General features: G+C 37.6%; 2 protein-coding genes across 2 annotated transcripts in view; one reads left to right on the top strand and one right to left on the bottom strand.

Annotated features, from left to right (window-relative positions):
- The window catches only part of LOC113062565 (serine/threonine-protein phosphatase 6 regulatory ankyrin repeat subunit A-like), a 215327-nt gene that overhangs the window by 138727 nt on the left and 55428 nt on the right, over positions 1 to 21172 (top strand). The window lies entirely within an intron of this gene.
- LOC113061958 (major histocompatibility complex class I-related gene protein-like) lies at positions 307 to 20789 on the bottom strand. Its single transcript, XM_026231465.1, has 7 exons — positions 20765 to 20789; positions 20137 to 20247; positions 10456 to 10695; positions 10087 to 10353; positions 1662 to 1961; positions 1005 to 1108; positions 307 to 722 (listed from the first exon to the last, which is right to left on the bottom strand). Exons 1-7 carry the CDS (start codon positions 20787 to 20789, stop codon positions 717 to 719), a joined length of 1053 nt encoding a protein of 350 aa, XP_026087250.1. The 3' UTR covers positions 307 to 716.

The following is a 21172-nucleotide window of genomic DNA, read 5'->3' as shown; positions in this document are numbered from 1 at the left end:
CGCAAATCATTTGAATCAGTTCGGGAGTTCGGAGTGGGTTCGCGAAACATTTGAATCAATTTGAGAGTTCGGAGCGGGTTCGCGAATCATTTGAATCAATATATCAATATAATATGCTGTTATAACAGCATATTATACAATCTATTCCATGCTGTCTTAAAATGAATTTATTACTTAATAATCCTAATTTATTTATTTATCAGTCTTTGTTCAAACACAATTAGATGAGAAAAGTTTTATTTTCACACGTTGCATTCATATAGCTGAATTAAATGAAAATATTAATAAATGTTGCAGCATGCCCAGTACATAAACACACACTCACACGTCATACATTTATTCATGATATTACACACAGAACACAATGCATTTTACAAACTTGCATCTTTTGTATGTGTCAAACACTTATATATTAGATCCCTGAGCTAAAGCTAGGATTACAGCTAGCACCATGATCATAATTATTCAAGTTACAGGATCTGTATACAGTATGTATATCACTATAGTGTTCCACAATAATAACACGTACAGAACTGTAGATGATGTATTGCACTGAAGAGTGTTACACTGTAACATTGATCTTTTAGGTTATGTGTGCAACTGCTAATAATAGTGAACAAAATGTGTCTAAGCACTTTTGATGCTTTGAAACGTTACTCTCACTCGCTGGACCGGGGATCTGAACAATCACTCCAACTTAACTGGGTAACTTCTCATCAGAGCTAGAAAAGATTACAAAGAATATAACAACTTCATCTTGAGTACACGAATACCATGCTCTTGTATGTTTATGTCTAGCTGCAATGATGCCACACTGTACATTTGATCGAATAATATCATGGATAATCACGTAGTCTGTCATTAGATGAAACTCAAATAATGAAAATATTCAAAAACTCACCATCGTAAAATTACTTCCACCATGTTCACATACACAGTTATGCCGTCAAATACTGTCAAACTGTTTAAAGAAGCAGTGATTGTGTTGAATATTAATAACTTACCATTTGAATTTTTCGGTAGATGCAGTAACCAATCAAAAGGAGAAATATAACTACAGCTGCTGTTACTTTTATTCCCATTATAAGAGACCACTGCTGAGATTCTGCTGAAGAAGAAAAAAGCATCATAAATATTTGTTGAACAGAGATTAACTTTAATTGTTTGTGGAAATTACACTATGCCGTATTTAAAGGGCACATGAAAAGTAGAATCAAAATGTCCTTGATATTAACACATATGAGAGGTTACTCTACAATAGAAACATACTGCAATTTTCACACTGAAACAGCAGAATATTGATCCAAAAGATTAATAATAATAGACCAAACTATTAATAATACTTGAGTGAACAAACAGGAATGGTCTTGTTTCACAACGGACTCTCACCGGTTTTTGTAAATATGTTGCATTTTGAAGCGTTTGTGACGGAGAGAGAAATTGAGGATGGAAGATGATTATTTTTTACAAATGTTTTAACTTTTTGATGCAAAAAAGCTTGATATGAACTTAATATGAGCATCTGAAAATGCATTTCATGACCCGTTAAATAACTTTAAAGCATCAACACTCCTCCTACAGTTAGTGATTTGTATGTAATCTTCAGATTATAATTGCAGATGCAGCATCAGTTCATGGATATTCTAATCATAATTACTCACCACTTAATATCTGGTGATAAACTGTTTTAATCGGTTGTGCCTGAGTCAGGTTGCTGTGTTTGACCAGACAGTCATAAATCCCATTGTGATTTGCATCGATCTTCACACTGGTTCTCATCTGAAAGGATCCATCATCATTGGGTCTGATTCCAGAAGATGTTTGGTTCACAAGAACAGATTCGTCCAATCTGATGTTCATCTCAATATCTCTGGGGTAGAAACCAGTGGCCAGACAGATCAGATTCAGCTTACTGTGATCATCAGGAGCTTTCCTCGCAAACACACGAACAACTGGTGAATCTGGAGCGGAAAATAATAAGTGACAAATATTTATAAAGACGTTGGTTTAGTTTAGTCACTATGGTTTCTGTGCTGGGAAAAAAATACAGAAGAACGCAAGTCATGTAGGCTCTGAACGACGATGAGTATGAGCCGTTTTCATTTTCATTTCATGATCGATGTCAGATTGAAAGTAGCTCATGTATAATTGAAGCTACACTTGTAAACGGTGTGCAAGATTTTTATTAGTAAGATTTTAATCAATCAAGAATAATCAATGTGAATCAAGCCATTTTTGTTGCTAGTTGTTTTTCCATTATAATCCTATAGGAAATGGAAAGAAAGTTGCCTACGTGCTGGAATGTTCAGAACTGAGGAGAAACATATGGCCAGAAACGGCCTTTCGTTATACAAAAATCGTATCGAGCCAATAGTGGACCCTCAACTCCCACGGGAACAAGCTGGCTTCCGGCGTGGTCGGTCAACGGTTGACCAGGTGACACTGCTCACCCAAGACATTGAGGACAGCTTTCAGGAAAAACAGAAGGCTGGAGTAGTGCTGCTTGATCTTACAGCCGCTTACGATACCGTTTGGCACCGCGGACTCCACCTAAAGCTACTAAAGATCATTCCCAACCGGCACATGGTAAAGTTCATCATTGAGATGGTGACGAACCGCAGCTTCACCTTAAAGACAAGTGACGGTCAATACAGCAGGCTTAGAAGGCTGAGGAATGGTGTTCCGCAGGGATCTGTCCTTGCACCGATGTTATTCAATATCTACATCCATGACTTACCGGAAACAACATCCCGGAAATATGGTTACGCTGACGACCTGGCCATTATGATGAGACAACAAACATGGGAGCAGATACAGGCCAGCCTAAACCAGGACATGGACACCTTGGCAGCCTACCTGCGTGAGTGGCGTTTACAGCTCAGCATCGGCAAGACAGTTGTAGCAGCTTACCACCTGAACAACAGTGAGGCCAGACGGGGAACTGGACATATTCGTTAATAACAAGCGTCTTGAGTTCCAGCAAGCCCCACGGTACCTTGGCGTACGCCTGGATAGATCTCTAACATTCAAACAACACCTTGAAGAAGTGACGGCCAAAGTGTCATCAAGGGTGGCAATAATTCGACGTCTCGCTGGTACTAGCTGGGGTGCAACTGCCAAGGTGCTTCGAATATCAACAGTAGCTCTCGTCTTCTCCACAGCTGAATACTGTGCCCCAGCCTGGTGCAGAAGCCCACACGCCAGGAAAGTCGACACTGCCATAAACACCGCCCTTCGGACTATAACTGGCTGCCTGAATTCTACCCCTGTCTACCATCTGCCAACACTAGCAGGAATTGCCCCGGCCGGCCTCCGACGAGAGGCTGCTACCCTCGCTCTTGCAAGGAAAGCCCAAAGATGCAACTGGCATATCCTGCACAATACCACCACAACAGCACTGCCTCCTCATAGACTGAAGTCCCGCCACCCGTACAACAAGGCGGCACAAGACCTGCTCAGGTCCATCCCTGAGGACCTGTCTACAGAGGCATGGCTCGCGGCAGCTTGGAAGCAGGAGTGGGAGTCAGCAGGACCCTCACGAATCCACCGTTACATCTTTGACCCTGGAGGCGGTCTTGAAGGAGAGGATCTGCCACATCGGCAATGGACTCTGCTAAACCGCCTGCGAACTGGGGTGGGACGTTACAAAGCATCGATGAGGAAGTGGGGCCTGGAGGACAGAGCAGTGTGTGAGTGTGGGGAGCCAGAGCAGACCGCTGAGCACATAATCACCACCTGTCCACTGTATAAACCACCTTCGGAGGCCGGCCTCTTCGACGTGGGACCTGAGATGAGAACGTGGCTGAGTTCTACTGAGCTGGACATTTGATGACGACACACGAAAGAAGAAGAAGAAGTTATACAAAAACAAGTAGGGGCCTCAAAATTGCAAGCATTAGGAAAAGTTGACTATTTGGAAACGCCCTGTATAGGGTATATAATGAGATGCAACCTAGCATTTCGGGAGATCTCCTTGCAAGGACCTCTCGGCTTTGTTTTGCTTAAAATAAAGTCTTTTCTTCTGAGAGAAAAATCCCTGACTGAGTTCGATTCTTTGGAGAACTGGCAAAATACACCACAGATTTGGCACCCCAGATGGGACAGGAAAGGAGCAGAGTGGACGACTGCTTTTGAGCTGACTGGTGAGCAACACACAAACAGTGGTGGCCACCATAGAATAAGGTAAGCATTTTTTGCTTATATAATTAGTGTGTGTTGTTGACTGGTCAGTTCTGAGTGGTAAGGACACTTAAAATCTGCTCTTCCAAATTTAGGAAAATAATAGGATATCTAAATTGAAAAAGGGGTTTTACTCCAGAAGAAATAACTGCATGCACATATTTGGGTTATTAATAGGAAGGCCTTGGAAGGAAACCTCGATTTAAGACAAATATGGTGTAGGCAGAAAGACATGGTGTAACCCCTCTCACCCGGGTCCTCTCTGACGCTCCTCGCACTCGCTCCGAGCGGGGCTCGAACCCGGGTCTTCCGGCATGGGAGGCGGACGCACTAACAAGGAGGCTAAATGGCTACAGCCACTAGCGTCTGTCGCTAGTGCGTCTCTTGAGATCGGGGAGTGAGGTTTACCTGCACAGCACTACTCGCTGGCCTCCGTTACACTCACCCCCTAAACCTCACTCCCATCCGGGTCACGGCACCAATGTAACCCCTCTCACCCGGGTCCTCTCTGACGCTCCTCGCACTCGCTCCGAGCAGGGCTCGAACCCGGGTCTTCCGGCATGGGAGGCGGACGCACTAACAAGGAGGCTAAATGGCTACAGCCACTAGCGTCTGTCGCTAGTGCGTCTCTTGAGATCGGGGAGTGAGGTTTACCTGCACAGCACTACTCGCTGGCCTCCGTTACACTGGCATGCTGTGGGTCTGTGTTTATTGGATAGCTGGGCCTAGGTAGGACAGTGATAAACGGATAAGCAGATTAAGGAAAAAATGCTTGCTATTTTCCTGCAATGAAGAACTTGCTTTACTAACAAAGAATAAGAGAACTGCTGTTTTCAACCAGATGATTTTGTTTTATTAAGGGACCACTGAAAGAAGAGGTTGAAAAGTGAAAATTAGAAAAAGAGCTGATTGCTCAGAAACAATTTGGTCAGAAGTTACATAGGTACATTTGATTAATGCAGTCTCTGAGTGTTAAACTTTCAGATGATTTCTGGAACAGTGCCTTGACAAAGGAAAGCAATGAAATGGAGTCTGTCGAGGAATGGCAAAGCAGCAAACACAGCTGCAGAGAGAAGAAGAGGGAGGGGTTGATGGATGTTCCCCTCCCCTCCTGAAAGAGAAGAACACACTGCAGCATGGAGAAAGAAAGAATTAAAGCAGGAAAAGGTGAATCTTTCACTTGAGACTTTTCCTGAGGGTGAAAAGAACATTATCAAAAATGCCAAACTCTGGCAGAAAGCAACCAGAAGCCAGACTGAGAAGAAGCAGAAAAACAACGGAGACCGTACACCACAACATCAGGTCTTTGAGTGCCATCACAGACTGACGACCCAGTACAACAGCCCAGGCTGATGCTGTAACCAGAAGGACTTCCATACCTTCAGTGCATAGGTCCTGCAGATTCAATGAACACTATAGAGACTGCTTCAAATGTTAATTATTTTATTTCATTATCTTGTTTACAATGTTTTACTTTTGATTATTCACTGGTCTCACAGCACTTCCTTAAATTCTGTGTTTTAACTAACTCTCTCAATCTGCTTTTCAATAGGTACCAGTCCAGCCTCATGTCTTAAAGAAAAATAATAACTTTGACAGACAGAAGTGAGTACTTAACTCACCGATCAGATAAACATGGAGCTGGATTTGGCATAGTAAGGCTGTTTCATTAAACAACTAGGGGAAAGTGCATAACTAAATACTTGACAATAATGCTGAGCTCTTTGGGAAAGAAGAGAATAAATAAATAAAATAAAAAAGGGTATCTTGATGAACAATAGAAAAATATATATTGTTGAGAAAATAGAAATATTGGTCACTCCATGTTGTTTAAAGGTAATTTTCTAAGGTAAAACTGAATAAAATAATATTGAATAAAAAATTATTCCAGAGATCCAAAATCATGTAATCACATATACTGTCATCACTGGGGATAACCAGATGGAAATGTTGATGGTCATGGATCCTAGATTTACAGAGATCTCCAATCCTCTTCTCAGAGTCGCTCATGAGCAATAACCAAAAAGTATTTGACTAAACTTAAATTAGACAAACACATGACATTTGAGAAATGATAATTGGCTCTCTCAAATGCCCAATGCCTAGGCCTAATATTCTAAACAAATTCATCTATGAGATTTTGAAAAAAGGAAGGAAAGAAAGAAAAGAAAAGTTTTTGGCAAAAAAAAAAAAGGGGGAGTGAAAGTGTGTGAAAAAGCATGAATGATGGTGTTGTATGGCATGGAAGAGAGTGTCTGACGAGACACTGAGGCAATTCAATCAATTTGCCCAAATAGCTGTATACAAATTTGAATGTGGGCCCACAGGGCAAACTTATGCCCAGTAAAATAATGACCATGGATGAATTTGGTTAAGTTTCCTGGTCAGTACCAAGGTCTTTGTTGTGGCAGAAAGAAAAACAGTGCCACACATGCGCAGTGTATAACATGGGAAGGCAGAGCAAAACAAGCTTGCTCTGTCTAACCAACATTTAACTTTCCTTTCAGCATATCATGATGGAGCTGATTGTGTCAAAAGGATGAAATATTGTCTTTCTGACTGTTAAAATAAATACAGTGGGTTGAGTGTTTTCCAGGGCAAAAGGCCTATGCTACTGAGCAAGATAGGAAAATATCCAGTGATATAGTGGAACTCAGTTTTCAAAACAAAGAGATAACTAAATAAGCAAATTGTTGAGAATAAAATTGAAAGGAATTAAAAAATAGTAAAGACAGCACTGGAATTGTGAAAACTCAAAAAGGGGCCAAGACAGCCCTCAACCCACATTACATTTCCACAGGTCACACCAAGAAGGACGACTAGCAAGATGAGCAAATTAGCATGCTTGATAACACTAACAAAAAATTAAGTTTTCCATTTACAGGTGACAGAAGTTCCAGTAAGGCCAAGGAATGCTTCGCTCCATCAAAGAGAACCAGTGAGGGTGCAGTTATGAGCTCAAGAGAGCCTTGCATTAATCAGCAAAACGGTTACAGAGTGACACCTGAGTTCACATCTCTAACCTTAAAATAATCCAACCAGCTTCAACAACTCGACCCACCCTTGCCAACGAGGGAAAGACCATTGCAACGACTCGCAAAGAGTCTCCCTGGTGAAGATGGAATGAGAGAATGATGGGACTGCTACTGAGATCAAAATACTTGGGAGCAGATATGAGCCAACAAATAGAAAAGAAAAGGTGGAAAGAGAATTTTAAGTAATGGTAGATGAAGAATTTGAAGGTTATGAGAAGGGAAATATGGATGTAGGAAGATTTGAAGGGAGAATAGAATGAAAGGAGCAAAATAGAAAATTGAAGAAGGAAAAGTATGGGTTATGTTTTGGGGAAAATGCTGTATTTATAGAAGGGAGCATTTAATGAAGAACTGATAAAATTGAAAAAGGCTAAGAATAGTAGATAAAGAAAATGTTGGAAAAGATAATAAAATGTAAGACTGGTTCGATTTACAGTTAGGAGCATGGGGAGCATAGTTTATAACTATATAGGGAAAGTTTTTAGGAATGGCATTAATGACAGGAGATTTACTATTTTACTGTATACTTCCTATATTGAGGTCACTAGTCAAAGCCACAGTTAAGCAAATTAAATTCAAAGATATCAAAATAATGGGAAATTGATACATAAGGTATTTAAGCTGAAGATCAACTCTTATAATCTTGTGATATTCAATTTGTGATGTGATTTGTATTTGTATCTGTATGTATTTTTATGCCTTTTATACAAAACTGTGATAACCAGGCAAATGCTGAACCAATTGCACATTCATGCTTTTAACAATGTCTACTATTAAAGAGGGGTAAGGGAGACTGGATCTTTTACTCACTCCTTGTCAAATTAGGAGAGAGATGTTTGGTCCAGTAATCCCTCAGAGTGGAATTTCATAATCTAGTCACTGGTGATAATACAATGTGACTTATTTAGTCACTAGGTAGTGTAACTAATATGACTGGATTATGGAGTAGCACTCTGGATAAGAATAATCAAATGTGAGACTTATTAAGTCTCAAAGGGGAGAATATGTGGAAGATTTTTATTAGTAAGATTTTAATCAATCAAGAATAATCAATGTGAATCTAGCCATTTTTGTTGCTAGTTGTTTCTCCATTATAATCCTATAGGAAATGGATAGAAAGTTGCCTACGTGCTGGAATGTTCAGAACTGAGGAGCTATGAGGAACTATGGCCAGACAAGTTCCTTCAGTTTAACAAAAAAAGTAGGGGCCTCTCCTCCCTAGGGAGGGATCAAAATTGCAAGCATTAGGAAAAGTTGACTATTTGGAAACGCCGTGTATAGGGTATATAATGAGATGCAACCTAGCATTTCGGGAGACCTCTCGGCTTTGTTTTGCTTAAAATAAAGTCTTTTCTTCTGAGAGAAAAATCCCTGACTGAGTTCGATTCTTTGGAGAACTGGCAAAATACACCACAACGGTCAGATGCATTTCTGTATCCTTACGAAAAAGAAGTTTATTCAAGTGTGCTATAAGTATACTTCTTTTAAACCAAAAATAGGAAAGTATGCTTTTAGATTTTATGTACTTCTCAGAAATGGGCTTTAGGTACTCCTCAGAAATAGACTTAAAATTACATTTAAGTATACTTGACTTATACTTACAAAAAGTCTAAAATATATTTGAGCTATACTCCTAGAATGTGTTTTTTTTATTGTTTTACAGTAGAGGGCGCTAGTGCACATCTTCTGTACACAATTTCCAAAAAAACGAAGAAGAAAAAAGAAACAGCAGATACCAACACATGTAACACGATCATCTGACATGAAACAACATCAAAACTGTAACGTTATGGAATAAAATGTTGACCGATGAAGATGTAATAATTACAGTTGCTTTGGGGTGTTGATCAACTTTCATTCTGAATCCAATTCATAGTCTTTTTTCAGCTTTTTGTTCAAAATGTTATTTCTTTCTTTTTTATGAAACTTAGCCACATTATGAAGCTAGAATAAAATGTTTTCGTTTACAAGCAGATACCCTGTTCTTTTTTGGACGTTTGGTATGTTCAGCTATTCATACAACAAAATATTTACAAATTAAAACCTAAATTGGGACATCGTAGTATACTTAAAGTGTAAAGTTCACTTAAAGAAAACTTATGAGTACACTTGTATAAAACGACTAAACTAGAAGTTTACTGAGACTATACTTCAAAATACAAACATAGAGGTAAACTAGTTGTGTACAGAAAGTTTGCTACTTTTATGTACTAGAAAGTGGGCCAATTTAGTCCCAAGGTGTATTGAAACAGTACACTTATAAGTATACTACTAGAACACTGATATTTGCTACATAAAGTATACTTAAAAATATACTTGAACTTTACCTAAGTATGCTTAATAAAATAGTAGTATACTACTGTTTGGTAAAGGTGGCTCTGACTGATTTTAAACTGTAATTTTTGCAGACCCTGAAATGGGTTATACTCTCATAACCTGAACTGAATTGAAAAATATGCTATAGCACCATTGAAAATATGACACATAAAGCCCTAGCAAAACCTGCTGTGTATTATATTTCTATATTATTATTATTTTTGTATGTTGAATTAAAAATATTTCTTTTTAAAGCTACTTTATGTAATCTCTATTCATTGATTTTAATTTAACACAATAATGACTTTAAATATGCTCAATTTAATTAATTAGTCGGCATATCATGTAGGCTAGTTAATTTTACATAAAAAAATCACTTGACAGCCCTATTTAAAAGCATAAAACATTACTTAATATAATTAATGTGACCCCCCTGATGGTCATGGTGTAATTCCCACACACTGGTTTCAACTCATTAGTAATTATTTTTAAGTAAATCGCCTCTGCATCGAGACATCCTCGAGCTGTCACTAAACCTGATCCGATCAGAACTTACTCTTCTTTGTGTTGTTAAAGCTGGAGATCCAGTTCATGCAGGTCTTCAGGTAATGGTGCAGATGTTCATTGTGTCCAGTTTGCTGATCCCATTTCATTTTGGTTTCTTTAGCTTTGAGGTTTTTATCAATCCACTGCTGAGTCTCAGAATTAAAGAACATAAAATCCTCTCCATCAAACCCATATTCATCAAATGCTCTCAGACTCACTGTTCCTTCAGGAGATTTCTCTAGTTCACAACCGATTACTCTCTGAAGAACATGGGGCTCTACAATTACAGAACAACACTCGTGTGAAACTTACAGTACATAAAAAATACAAGAAGTTTCATAACATGCCTGATAATAGATGACTAAAGCATGAAACTCACCAAAGCGCTGAGAGTCTGTGCAGTTTGACAGAGAGTTTAACTGATGGAGGAACCAGTCTCTAGAACCAGGTGGAGCTTCAGGAGCATTGATCCAGTTATTTACACTCGATCTAATCCAAACTCTTTCATCATTACTGTAGTGAGCGATCTGTCTGTGATCACAGACGCCGACAGCTTTAAACGCAGTAAATGTGCTTGGTTTGAAGAACGCTGTAAACTCGTATCGCAGGAAGTGATTTTCTGTGGGTCAAAGAAAACACAAACAAAAATATAAACCAAACGCATTATGTAAACTGAGAGGCAAATTATGTTTGCTAAAAACATCTAACATATGAACTTAGCTTAAAAGGTTTTCAAATTTAGCTCAGAAGGACGTGAGCACAGAAATGAATGAAATTTTCTCTTACCTTGCCTCGCGTCGCTTAGAAAAGCATAAGGCAACAAAAAAATGATTAAGATCATTCTTAAGTCCATAGAAAATGCTGTAAATGGGAGATATATGAGTGCCCTGCACGTGTACACGAAGGGCCTGGATACAAACATCTTTCACTTCCTGATGCTATGGGGGGGCGGGAGGTAATTATACATTTTTATCTCACAATTGTGACTTTTTTTCTCTCAGAATTGCATCTTGCCAGAATTTCATCACAGTTTCCATTAAAACCATTAAAACCATTACAAATGTGCTGGTTTCTGTAGTTTTTTCGGCAGAGAACACTTCACTGGTATGAGATTGAGATTGATTTCCTGTTAAACCGTCAGCACTGAACTGCAGTGTCTCACTATTTATAGTGAATTCAGCTACAAACTGGATCATAAAGCACAATGTTTTCATCTAGCATGTATTCTGATCTGCAGCTCATCATATTAATGGAGCTTAACTGGTTACCTCACATGAACATGTTTATAGATTTGTGTTGGATGTCTTCGACATGGAAAGCATTCATCTTCTGAATGGAAAAATCGATATTTCATTTGTAACATTTTTTTCACTTATTTTAATTAAGCTCAAACACTAGCAAGCTAACGGTTTTGACTGAGAGTAGTATAAACATGACTAGAGGCACAAAAGCAGAATAACAGACATCTGATTCAAATGAGTGAGTCATTTACGCTGGAACCATTTCCGAATGATTCTTTACACGCATCACTGAGTTCAAGCTATTAGCACATCCACAGTCTGACCGTCTATGTTTTCTGTTTAAACAAACAAAGAGACACACAGTTGTGCTTCTTTTCAGTCATGGAGTTGATCTTGTAATGCTTTATTATAATAATTGAAATTACAAATGTGTTGCATAATGTTTGTAAGATTTTTTTTTACAATGTGTATTTCTGTCATATAACTCAATACCTTCTTCCTTTACATCACTATATATTGCAGTCTCCCTTGTAATGTATGTGCAAATATGTTATAAGCCACTGTATAACTAAAAAGTCGAGCGAACCATTGTTTAATATAAACACTGAAACTGAATTACTGTGCAAATATACTTAAGTGAAACACTATTTTCATAAACACAAACATTGTCTCTTTTAAACATCTTAACTTGCCCCAGGAAATGTATATCACCTTCCTGACCCCACACATACACATGGAATCGATGTTTTCTTTAATGTTTTATACCCTTGGTGATCAGTGGCGGTTCTACACTCTTAGAAAAAAGGGTTCATTGGGGTTCTATATAGAACCATAGGGTTCTTTACTCAACTCCAAAGAACCTTTTATGCTAAAAAGGTTCTGTAATGACAAGAAAGAACCCTTTTGGCACAAAGGTTCTTTAGGCTATTATTCATTCATATATTACATTATTCTGCAACATTTTGTATTTGTAATTAAATTATTGTTTATAGTGACTTAATATCACATTTCAATCATGCTGATTTTTGGAGAAAAACTGAAATGGCACTCTTCGTGTGATACTGATTAACTACATAAAATGATATAAATATATACATTTTCTAACCCCCATATCTTGAATTTTGTGATCATTCACATGCATTCATAAATGCATTTGAATACACGAATCAGTGAAAGAACGCACTCAAAATGCACACGCGATCCCTCTCTGAACTCCCGAGCTGACCCAAATGATTCGCGAACCAGCTACGAACTCCCGAACTGATTCAAATGATTCGCGATCCCCAAACTGACTCAAATGATTCGCGATCCCGCTCTGAACTCCCGAACTGACTCAAATGATCCACGAACTCACTACAAACTCCCGAACTGATTCAAATGATTCGCGATCCCGCTCCAAACTCCCGAACTGACTCAAATGATTTGCGAACCCACTCTGAACTCCCAAACTGAATCGCGATCCCCAAACTGACTCAAATGATTCGCGAACCCGATTTGAACTCCCTAACTGACTCAAATGATTCGCGAACCGATGCGTAGCGGGTTCGCGAATCATTTGAGTCAGTTCGGGAGTTCAAAGCGGGTTCGCGAATCATTTTTGTCAGTTTGGGGTACGTGAATCATTTGAGTTAGTTTGGGAGTTCAAATCGGGTTCGCGAATCATTTGAGTCAGTTTGGGGATCGCGAATCATCAGTTCGGGAGTTCGGACTCGGAGCGGGATCGAATCATTTGAATCAGTTCGGGAGTGCTTTTTCGCCTTTTTTCACTCTTTTACAGGCTTTAAGAAAGAATCCGTCTATATATGGTGAGCTATTGTTGCTGTTGCTTTCTGAACTACAAAATGAGTTTTATATTCATTATTGAGTGATTATTGAATGAGACTGTAATTAATAAATGTAATGTTTTAACTCTAACTCTAGATGTTTGTTTGTGTAAATGCAGTGTGGACTGTGAGTTCTGCACAAGCGGGGAGCAGAGTTGCCATGGAAACGGGGCGTCAACACAAAAACTTGCAATCTGTAATCTCCATCTCTCGCGGTTTACTCTGTTTTTGGTATGTTTAGTCGCCTAAATCACACAACTGTTATATACTGTTCCTGACGCGTTTCTTACTTATTATTGACATGTTTCAATTAAATGTATTTTATAGAAATGGTTTAGTGTCTTCGAAAAAGTCTGTTAGCATTTTAGCAGTTTTCAGGTAGGCTAACTCTATAGATTGAGCTCTTGTTGATGAAACTCTGGGCTTTTAATCTAATTTTCGTGTGTGTATGAGATATTTTGATAGCTCTGTGGATGTTTTTCTGGTGATTTGTCAATGGTGTATTGGAAAAGGCTAACCTGTGAACCTGCTGTCAGACAGTGAGTACCGTGGGGTTTCAGTCAGGGCCTTCAGTAAACAACTGTAAGATACTGTACACATCTTACACATTTCTGTTACAGCTAACGGAGCCTTATGTGTAATGCACTTATTATGCCACACACATGCTCTAAACAACAATGAAGCCTGATCAACAACTTCAACAGTAGGCTAGATTAGTGTGGGTTAAAGGGATAGTACACCCCAAAAAGAAAATTAGCTGTTATTTTAAACTCCCTCAGGTAATCCAAGGTGTGGGGTGACTTTTTGGTAACACTTTATAATAAAGTTAAGTTGTAAATCACTTTTAAGTGATTAGTTAATGATAAACTAATCATTTACAAAACATCCATAAGCACTTAATAAGTGATATACTAATAATTTGTGTCATTTTTGCAAATTAATTTTAAAGAAATTTACAAGTAATTAGATTATGATGAACTAATTATTTACAAAACATAACTATGCGTTCATAGAAATAAATTATATGTTAATATTTTTATCTATGTTCTGTAGATTAAGTTATAAAAATGTACAAGTGACATGAATATACATTCGATAATGATTTAAGTAATAATTAAGTAATATTAAGTTAATATGCTATTATTTACACATCTTTCATAAGTAATCTTTAAAAAAATAACATCATGAAAAAAATCAAACAGATCCTTAATGGTTAATAGTTACTAGTTAATATATTATAGATCACTTATAAATCATTGAAATGTCAACATTGTACTATTATCTCAATAAACATTATAAATCATTTACAAAGCTTTCTGCACCCCTTAATAAAGTGTAAACTACTCATCAGTTGTAAATGTTTCACAGACTTTGTGGTTTCGAGTTGTGTGTGCGTATATATATATATATACATATATATATATATATATATATATATATATATATATATATATATATATATATATATATATATATCGAAATGGATGCTGAACGAGAGCTGCGGTCTACGGTCGCGCTGCGGGTTCCCAGGTTTGTGTCCGTTCTCGGACCATTCCGTGTATTTCCACTGTAGAAAAGGTTGTTCCGAGCCCAAACTGACTTCTTTCATATTTGTCGACCAATATACAGAAAACTACATCAGTATATAATCATAAACACAACCGTTTTTGTCTTACCTGAACGTAAACAGATGAGAAAGAAAACACACATAGTTTTGTAGTAGTTTTGCTCTAAGAGACAACAGCCTAATAAACGTGCTGCTTGTCATTAATGTTAATCAAAGAATAAAAGAAAACCATTCACTGATCTTGACTGAATATATTTAATAACTTTAATTGATTAATCTTTATTTTATTTATAAAAAGAAAACTATGCAGTGTTTTTAAACTTTTAATTACAGTTTCTGTACCTGAAATTTTGTTCAGTTGGATTTATTTATGATATTGCTAATTTATTTGTTTGTTCCTATCTTATTACTGACTGTTTACTTGTCTTTAACACTTTAATATTTTTATTAATTAGTTGTTTTTGCTATGGTATTTTTTTTTAAAGCACAGGCAAAATTCCTCTTGCAGTGTTTTGTAGGCTGCTGATTTTTGCTCATGTTATTCAGCTGCAACAGAATGCTTTATAAAAAAGACAGAAACATGTTTGACATCAAAATGTTTGACTTAATTTTTTTATATTGGATTTTTAATCTTATTGGAATTGAAACTAGGAATCAATAAGAATCGGAATCGATAAGCAGAATCGGAATTGGAATCGATAAAATTAAAATGATACCCAACCCTACACACCGGATGCATCACATTTTATTTGCTGCTATTTTAGAAACACTGCATGATTATCTCAAAATATATATATATATATATATAAAAGAAAAGTTAACACACTTTGCAAAAGCACAGCGCAACGTCTTTGAGAAGTCACAGTTATCACACACACCGGACACATTCAACTATGTGAACTATGTGGCATATGTGTTTGAAGTTCAGTGTTTAAAAAAAAAGAGCAAACGGAAAGAAAACGCGCAATCTGTATTACAGCTTTCTAGATGAAGCATACAGACTGTATTAGAGCCACAGAAAGACCAACGTTTTGCTGAAAAATGCACAATACATAATTTATAGTCTAGAGTAACGTCATTATGTAAATTTACAATGATTTGGGACAAATATAAAGTTATTTATTAGAAAACTATGTGAACGGTTGCATTTAAATTTGCATTTGAAGTTTGAAGTGACTTCTTTCATCAAAAGGGTAGCACCATCTGTAGTGCTGGCCATAGACTTTTTAAATGTAGGATATTCCAGGTCAACCTCAACTAAACTAATCACAGGCAATTTGAGTACATTACACAAACGTAAATGATTACTAAATAATCAATAAAAACATTTTTCACACAATTTTGTTTTTTATAGGGCCAGCAGAGAAAGCCCTGCTGCCCCTGACGGCCCAATACTGCTGGAACTAAAGGAAGTATAACTTTTTGGTATTTTACTTTGAAATAGCCATCCTAATAATATTTGGGGCTCGGACACACTTTTTTTTTTTTTATTAGATTAAAAATACATAGTTTAGTATTTACACATCTAATAACCATGTACTCCAGTTATATGTGAGGAAATACATTATCTTTTGTCTGAAATTATATGAACAGCAGCAGCTATGCTAAACGTTCTTCTTTTTATTTCCTGTTTCTATCTCAGGATGCCCATCCCAAAGATTCTAGAGATTACAGCAGCTCCAGACTGAATCCAAACTCACTTGTGAAGACTTCAGATGACACCAACGCTCACAGACTACAGACGATGGCGAATATACATTAACACACAAAACATTAGACACACAAAACAAATATTATCCTTATTTTGCCTATAAGGGTCAATTTGATGATTTTCAACCTTCTTTGTAATATTGCAACGTCTCTTATATCTGTTAATTAACAATATTTACTCTCTGAGTTATGTGTACCTGCATGTCCCCTTTTCTTTGTAAGCAGCACTCTGCAGGATGATGCAAAATGAAATGACAAGTTTTGACAAAATGACACAATGCAGCATCTAAATGAAAACATGCTGTTTTGCATCAGTTTTGCAGGCAAATAAATGTTATCTTGGAGAAAGAATAAACATTGTTCTTTTACAAATGTCACCTACAATATAACAATACAAAATGGATAGAACATTTTTTAACATACCCTTTAAAAATGTTGAAAGATAATGTTAATGTTAACTGAACACAAAACTAGAGACTTGTTTAGTAAGATTTTATCAGAAAATATTTTAGATTTTTTATCATGGAATTTAAAACATTTTAATTGCTTATTTATTGTTTGCCTGGATTTATTTTGTGTTTATGTAACTCTTTTTAAAAAGTTTTTGGCATAAAGTTGCTTTAATAAATGCTGACAGCACTGAACACATGACTTTTTATTATGAACTAGAAGATGGTCTTCCCAGTGAGTATCAGTCATCTGGCTTTTTAAACTGTAACCTTGAAACATGCATTTTCTGTAAACCTACTCTGAAATAAGTATTGTAAAAAAAAAAGTGCTACTCATACAATATTTAACCATGCAAGTACTGTAGTAATGGTTATTTTTGTAGTTACTATGGTTTTACTGCAACAGTCATAGTTAAACCATGGTGATTGTAGTAATACTATGGTTGATTTTGTTTTTACTATGGTTTTACTGCAAAAGCTGTAGTAAAATCGTGGTTAATTTTCAAAAGACTACAAATAATCCTGAATTAATATCCACTTTTGATCAAAGCATCTTGTACATGTTAATGTATATGTGCATGTAATATGAAATAAAGGAAAATATTAATAAATACTAATAAAAGTTGCATCTGTTCTTGAGAGTGGTGGTTATTATAAACCAGTGGCGGTAGCCCCGGGTCCGTAACGATGAGCAAAACGCCGATGCATCGTCCCAGCATCGGTCGGAGAGCATTTTCGATCAGAGGCCGACATCGCTGCGATATCTTCCCTATTAGCAAACGCTCTCTGAGCGGTATCGTGCCGATTTAATTTTGTAGACCGGGTCGACGTCGACCCAACGTATGTGTGCTGTCTGAATCATTCAAATGATTCGCGATCCCGCTTCGAACTCCCAAACTGATTCAAATGATCCGCGAAGCCGCTCCGAATTCCTAAACTGATTCGCGATCCCCAAACTGACTCAAATGATTCGCGAACCCGATTTGAACTCCCGAACTGACTCAAATGATTCGCGATCCTCAAATTGACTCGCATGATTCGCTATCCCGCTGCGAACTCCTGAACTGATTCAAATGATTCGCGATACCCAAATTGACTCACATGATTCGCGATCCCGCTACGAACTCCCGAACTTATTCAAATGATTCGCGATCCCCAAATTGACTCAAATGATTCGCGATCCCGCTCCGAACTCCCGAACTGACTCAAATGATTCGCGATCCCCAAATTGACTCAAATGATTCGCGATCCCGCTCCGAACTCCCGAACTGACTCAAATGATTCGCGATCCCCAAATTGACTCACATGATTCGCAATCCCGCTACGAACTCCCGAACTTATTCAAATGATTCGCGATCCCCAAATTGACTCAAATGATTCGCGATCTCGCTCCGAACTCCCGAACTGACTCAAATGATTCGCGATCCCCAAATTGACTCACATGATTCGCGATCCCGCTACGAACTCCCGAACTTATTCAAATGATTCGCGATCCCCAAATTGACTCAAATGATTCGCGAACCCGCTACGAACTCCCGAACTTATTCAAATGATTCGCGAACCCGCTCCGAACACTCAAATTGATTCAAATGATTCGCGAACCCGCCTTTGTTTGTAGTAACTTAATATCACATTTTAATCATGCTGATTTTTGGAGAAAAACTGAAATGTCACTCTTCGTGTGATATTGATTAACTGCATAAAATGATATAGCCTATATAAATTTTCTAACCCCCATATCTTGAATTTTGTGATCATTCACAATGCAGTGAAAGAACGCACTCAAAATGCACACGCGCCACACGCACTAGTATGACTTCATCATGTAAGTTTACCTAAGCCTAGATGCCTGCACTTTTTAGGCACAATTTGTTTAGTTTTTGAATATAGGCTACTTGATACTGTTAAAAGGCACATCATTAAAACAAAAAATACAAGTTCACATATCACACATAAACACGCGTGGAAATCGTAATTAAAACTTGCTTCTAAATTAGTTTAAAATGCCTATCCATATACAACTATGATCATCTGTTCCTTCATATGGGCTAGTTGCATATCTCCGCCATCTTGGATTTTTGTTTACAGGATTTATAATATCACTTCAAATGCAAATAAGATCTACACTGCTATTATTACCATTCTATAAATGTTAACTGAGACAGTGCATTTGAAACTGTGTATGTTTGGGTCCGGTGAATGAATTAAATAGACCCTACTGTTCACAAAATGAAAATTTAACTCTACTCACAGAAACATAATTTATTTTTACCTTACCAATTATGTAAATGTTAAAAATTACTTATTTCTCGAAAATGTTTGTATTACATTGATTATTATTTTTTGTTTAATGAAATATTCACCTTGTGAGACATGGGCTGTGATTTATCTTCACATTTCTCAATTGTGCACATACATTAGTTTGTTTCATCATCATTTTCACAACATATTTTTTTATTTGACAGTCAACTTTGCAACAAACATTTTGAATTGAAAAAAAGGGCTGTAAAATAATACAACACATGACTAATTTTAATATTTGTTTTATCTGAAGAATTCGTAACAAAATACATGCGCTGCTTATTGACAATTATTTATGCTGCAGATATTTTACAAAAAAGATATACATTGATAAAAACACATGAATGGAAACAGCGATCTTTTAATTAATGGAAACCTAATAGCATTACGTTTAATTGTACACAGTTATAAACTGTTATCAAATAAAGTTAACAAAACATACATACTTTATCAGAAATATCTGTCTGTCTCGTTTGACAGCCAGAAACCTTATGATCTTATAGATGACAGTCAGAACAAAATCAGCTCTCCGAAAATGTAAAGTATTGTGTATTTGAGTGGTTTGTGTTTGAATGAAGAAATCCCTGTGGACTGATTAATCTGACGCTGATTCGCATAATCAACAGAAGAATAAAGCAATCTCCGCGTTGTATCTTGATGGATTTCCATACATAGGTACACAAAAATGTAGGGAGGATGTTTCCTTGTGTCTTTGATATACCACTATTCGCTGTTAGATTTGAAAAACATTAATTATATCCATCTAGTCAAGTTTCGTAAGTTTCCCTTATAGTAAATGCGAGCGTCGCAGGACCGGAAATAAGTATGCACACACTCGCGTCACTGAAGCTCACCGGCCCATAGGCCCGTATTTATGATATTATGAATGAAATGTGCGTTATTTGAAAGAAAGTCGAGGTGTGTGACTCCATTCCATTAGGGAGAGACCCAGAGGTGAAGCCCTTTCACCTCGCGCAGGTTCGATCTCCTTCGGACGCACTCGATCTTTCTCGCGCACGTTCGCTCTCTCTCGGACGCACTCGGTCTCTCTCTCGGCGATAGCATCACTTTTGTCCAGCCCTGCGCCAGTCAGCAAGCAGTGCGCAAATTTGCCAATTGCCACAGTGAAATGATAGATAATAGAAAACCACTTCGCCGCAGCGGCACAGATGATGATGATGATGATGATGATGATGATGATGATTATTATTATTTTAACTGCTCGTGCCGCCCCTTATGTATCATGAAAAAATGCCGCTACTGCTGGTGATCAATTTCACCCACCTGTGTAAATAAACAAAGAGAGACAAAGTTGTGCTGCTTTCAGTCATGGAGTCGCTCTTGGGATGGCCTCTCCACTCCAAGCGGGGGGGGGGGGGGGGGGGGTGGTTGGGGGGGGGTTTCATATTTTTTTAAGCATCCCTGGGCATCGCCATTAGCTAGCGGACCCCCACCTGCTGTTAGCATTCCATTGACTCCCATTCATTTTGGCGTCACTTTGACAGTGAATAACTTTACATCTGAGGCGTTTAAAGACTGCATTTGTCCATTAATTATTTCTAAAGAAACACGCAAATGTATAAAAAGGCTCCCTTACCTTGGATCTTACGTTGTGGTCCCATAGAAGCAGTTTTTGTAAAAATAGGCTAACGATTGCGTCATAACCAGCGACTCTCTGTTGCACAGTAGAGAAATTACCGTATGGACAGGAGGAGAAGCTCGCAGGCAATCTTTTACTGTCTATGAGGCTATCGGGGGGATGTGGAGGCATAAAGTCAAGGGAGATTTGATAATTAATCAAAATACTTACCAAAATTTGCTCCTGTTCATGATCGCCTTCTCTGCAAGACTCAGTGGGGGATTCAGATTTCTATTGGCACAGCGATTAGAAGATTTACAGGTTCACGTGACATCTACATCATCAAGATCAATCTGAGTCTGCGCAGTAGCTCGACCCCCAGGAAGTGTGTGCTTTTAATTACATTTACATTTATTCATTTAGCAG

The sequence above is a fragment of the Carassius auratus genome, chromosome 44, assembly GCF_003368295.1.
Source record: "Carassius auratus strain Wakin chromosome 44, ASM336829v1, whole genome shotgun sequence".
NCBI classification, from domain to species: domain Eukaryota; kingdom Metazoa; phylum Chordata; class Actinopteri; order Cypriniformes; family Cyprinidae; genus Carassius; species Carassius auratus.
The sequence above is the reverse complement of the archived record's forward strand: the minus strand, read 5'-3'. Positions and strand labels throughout refer to the sequence as shown.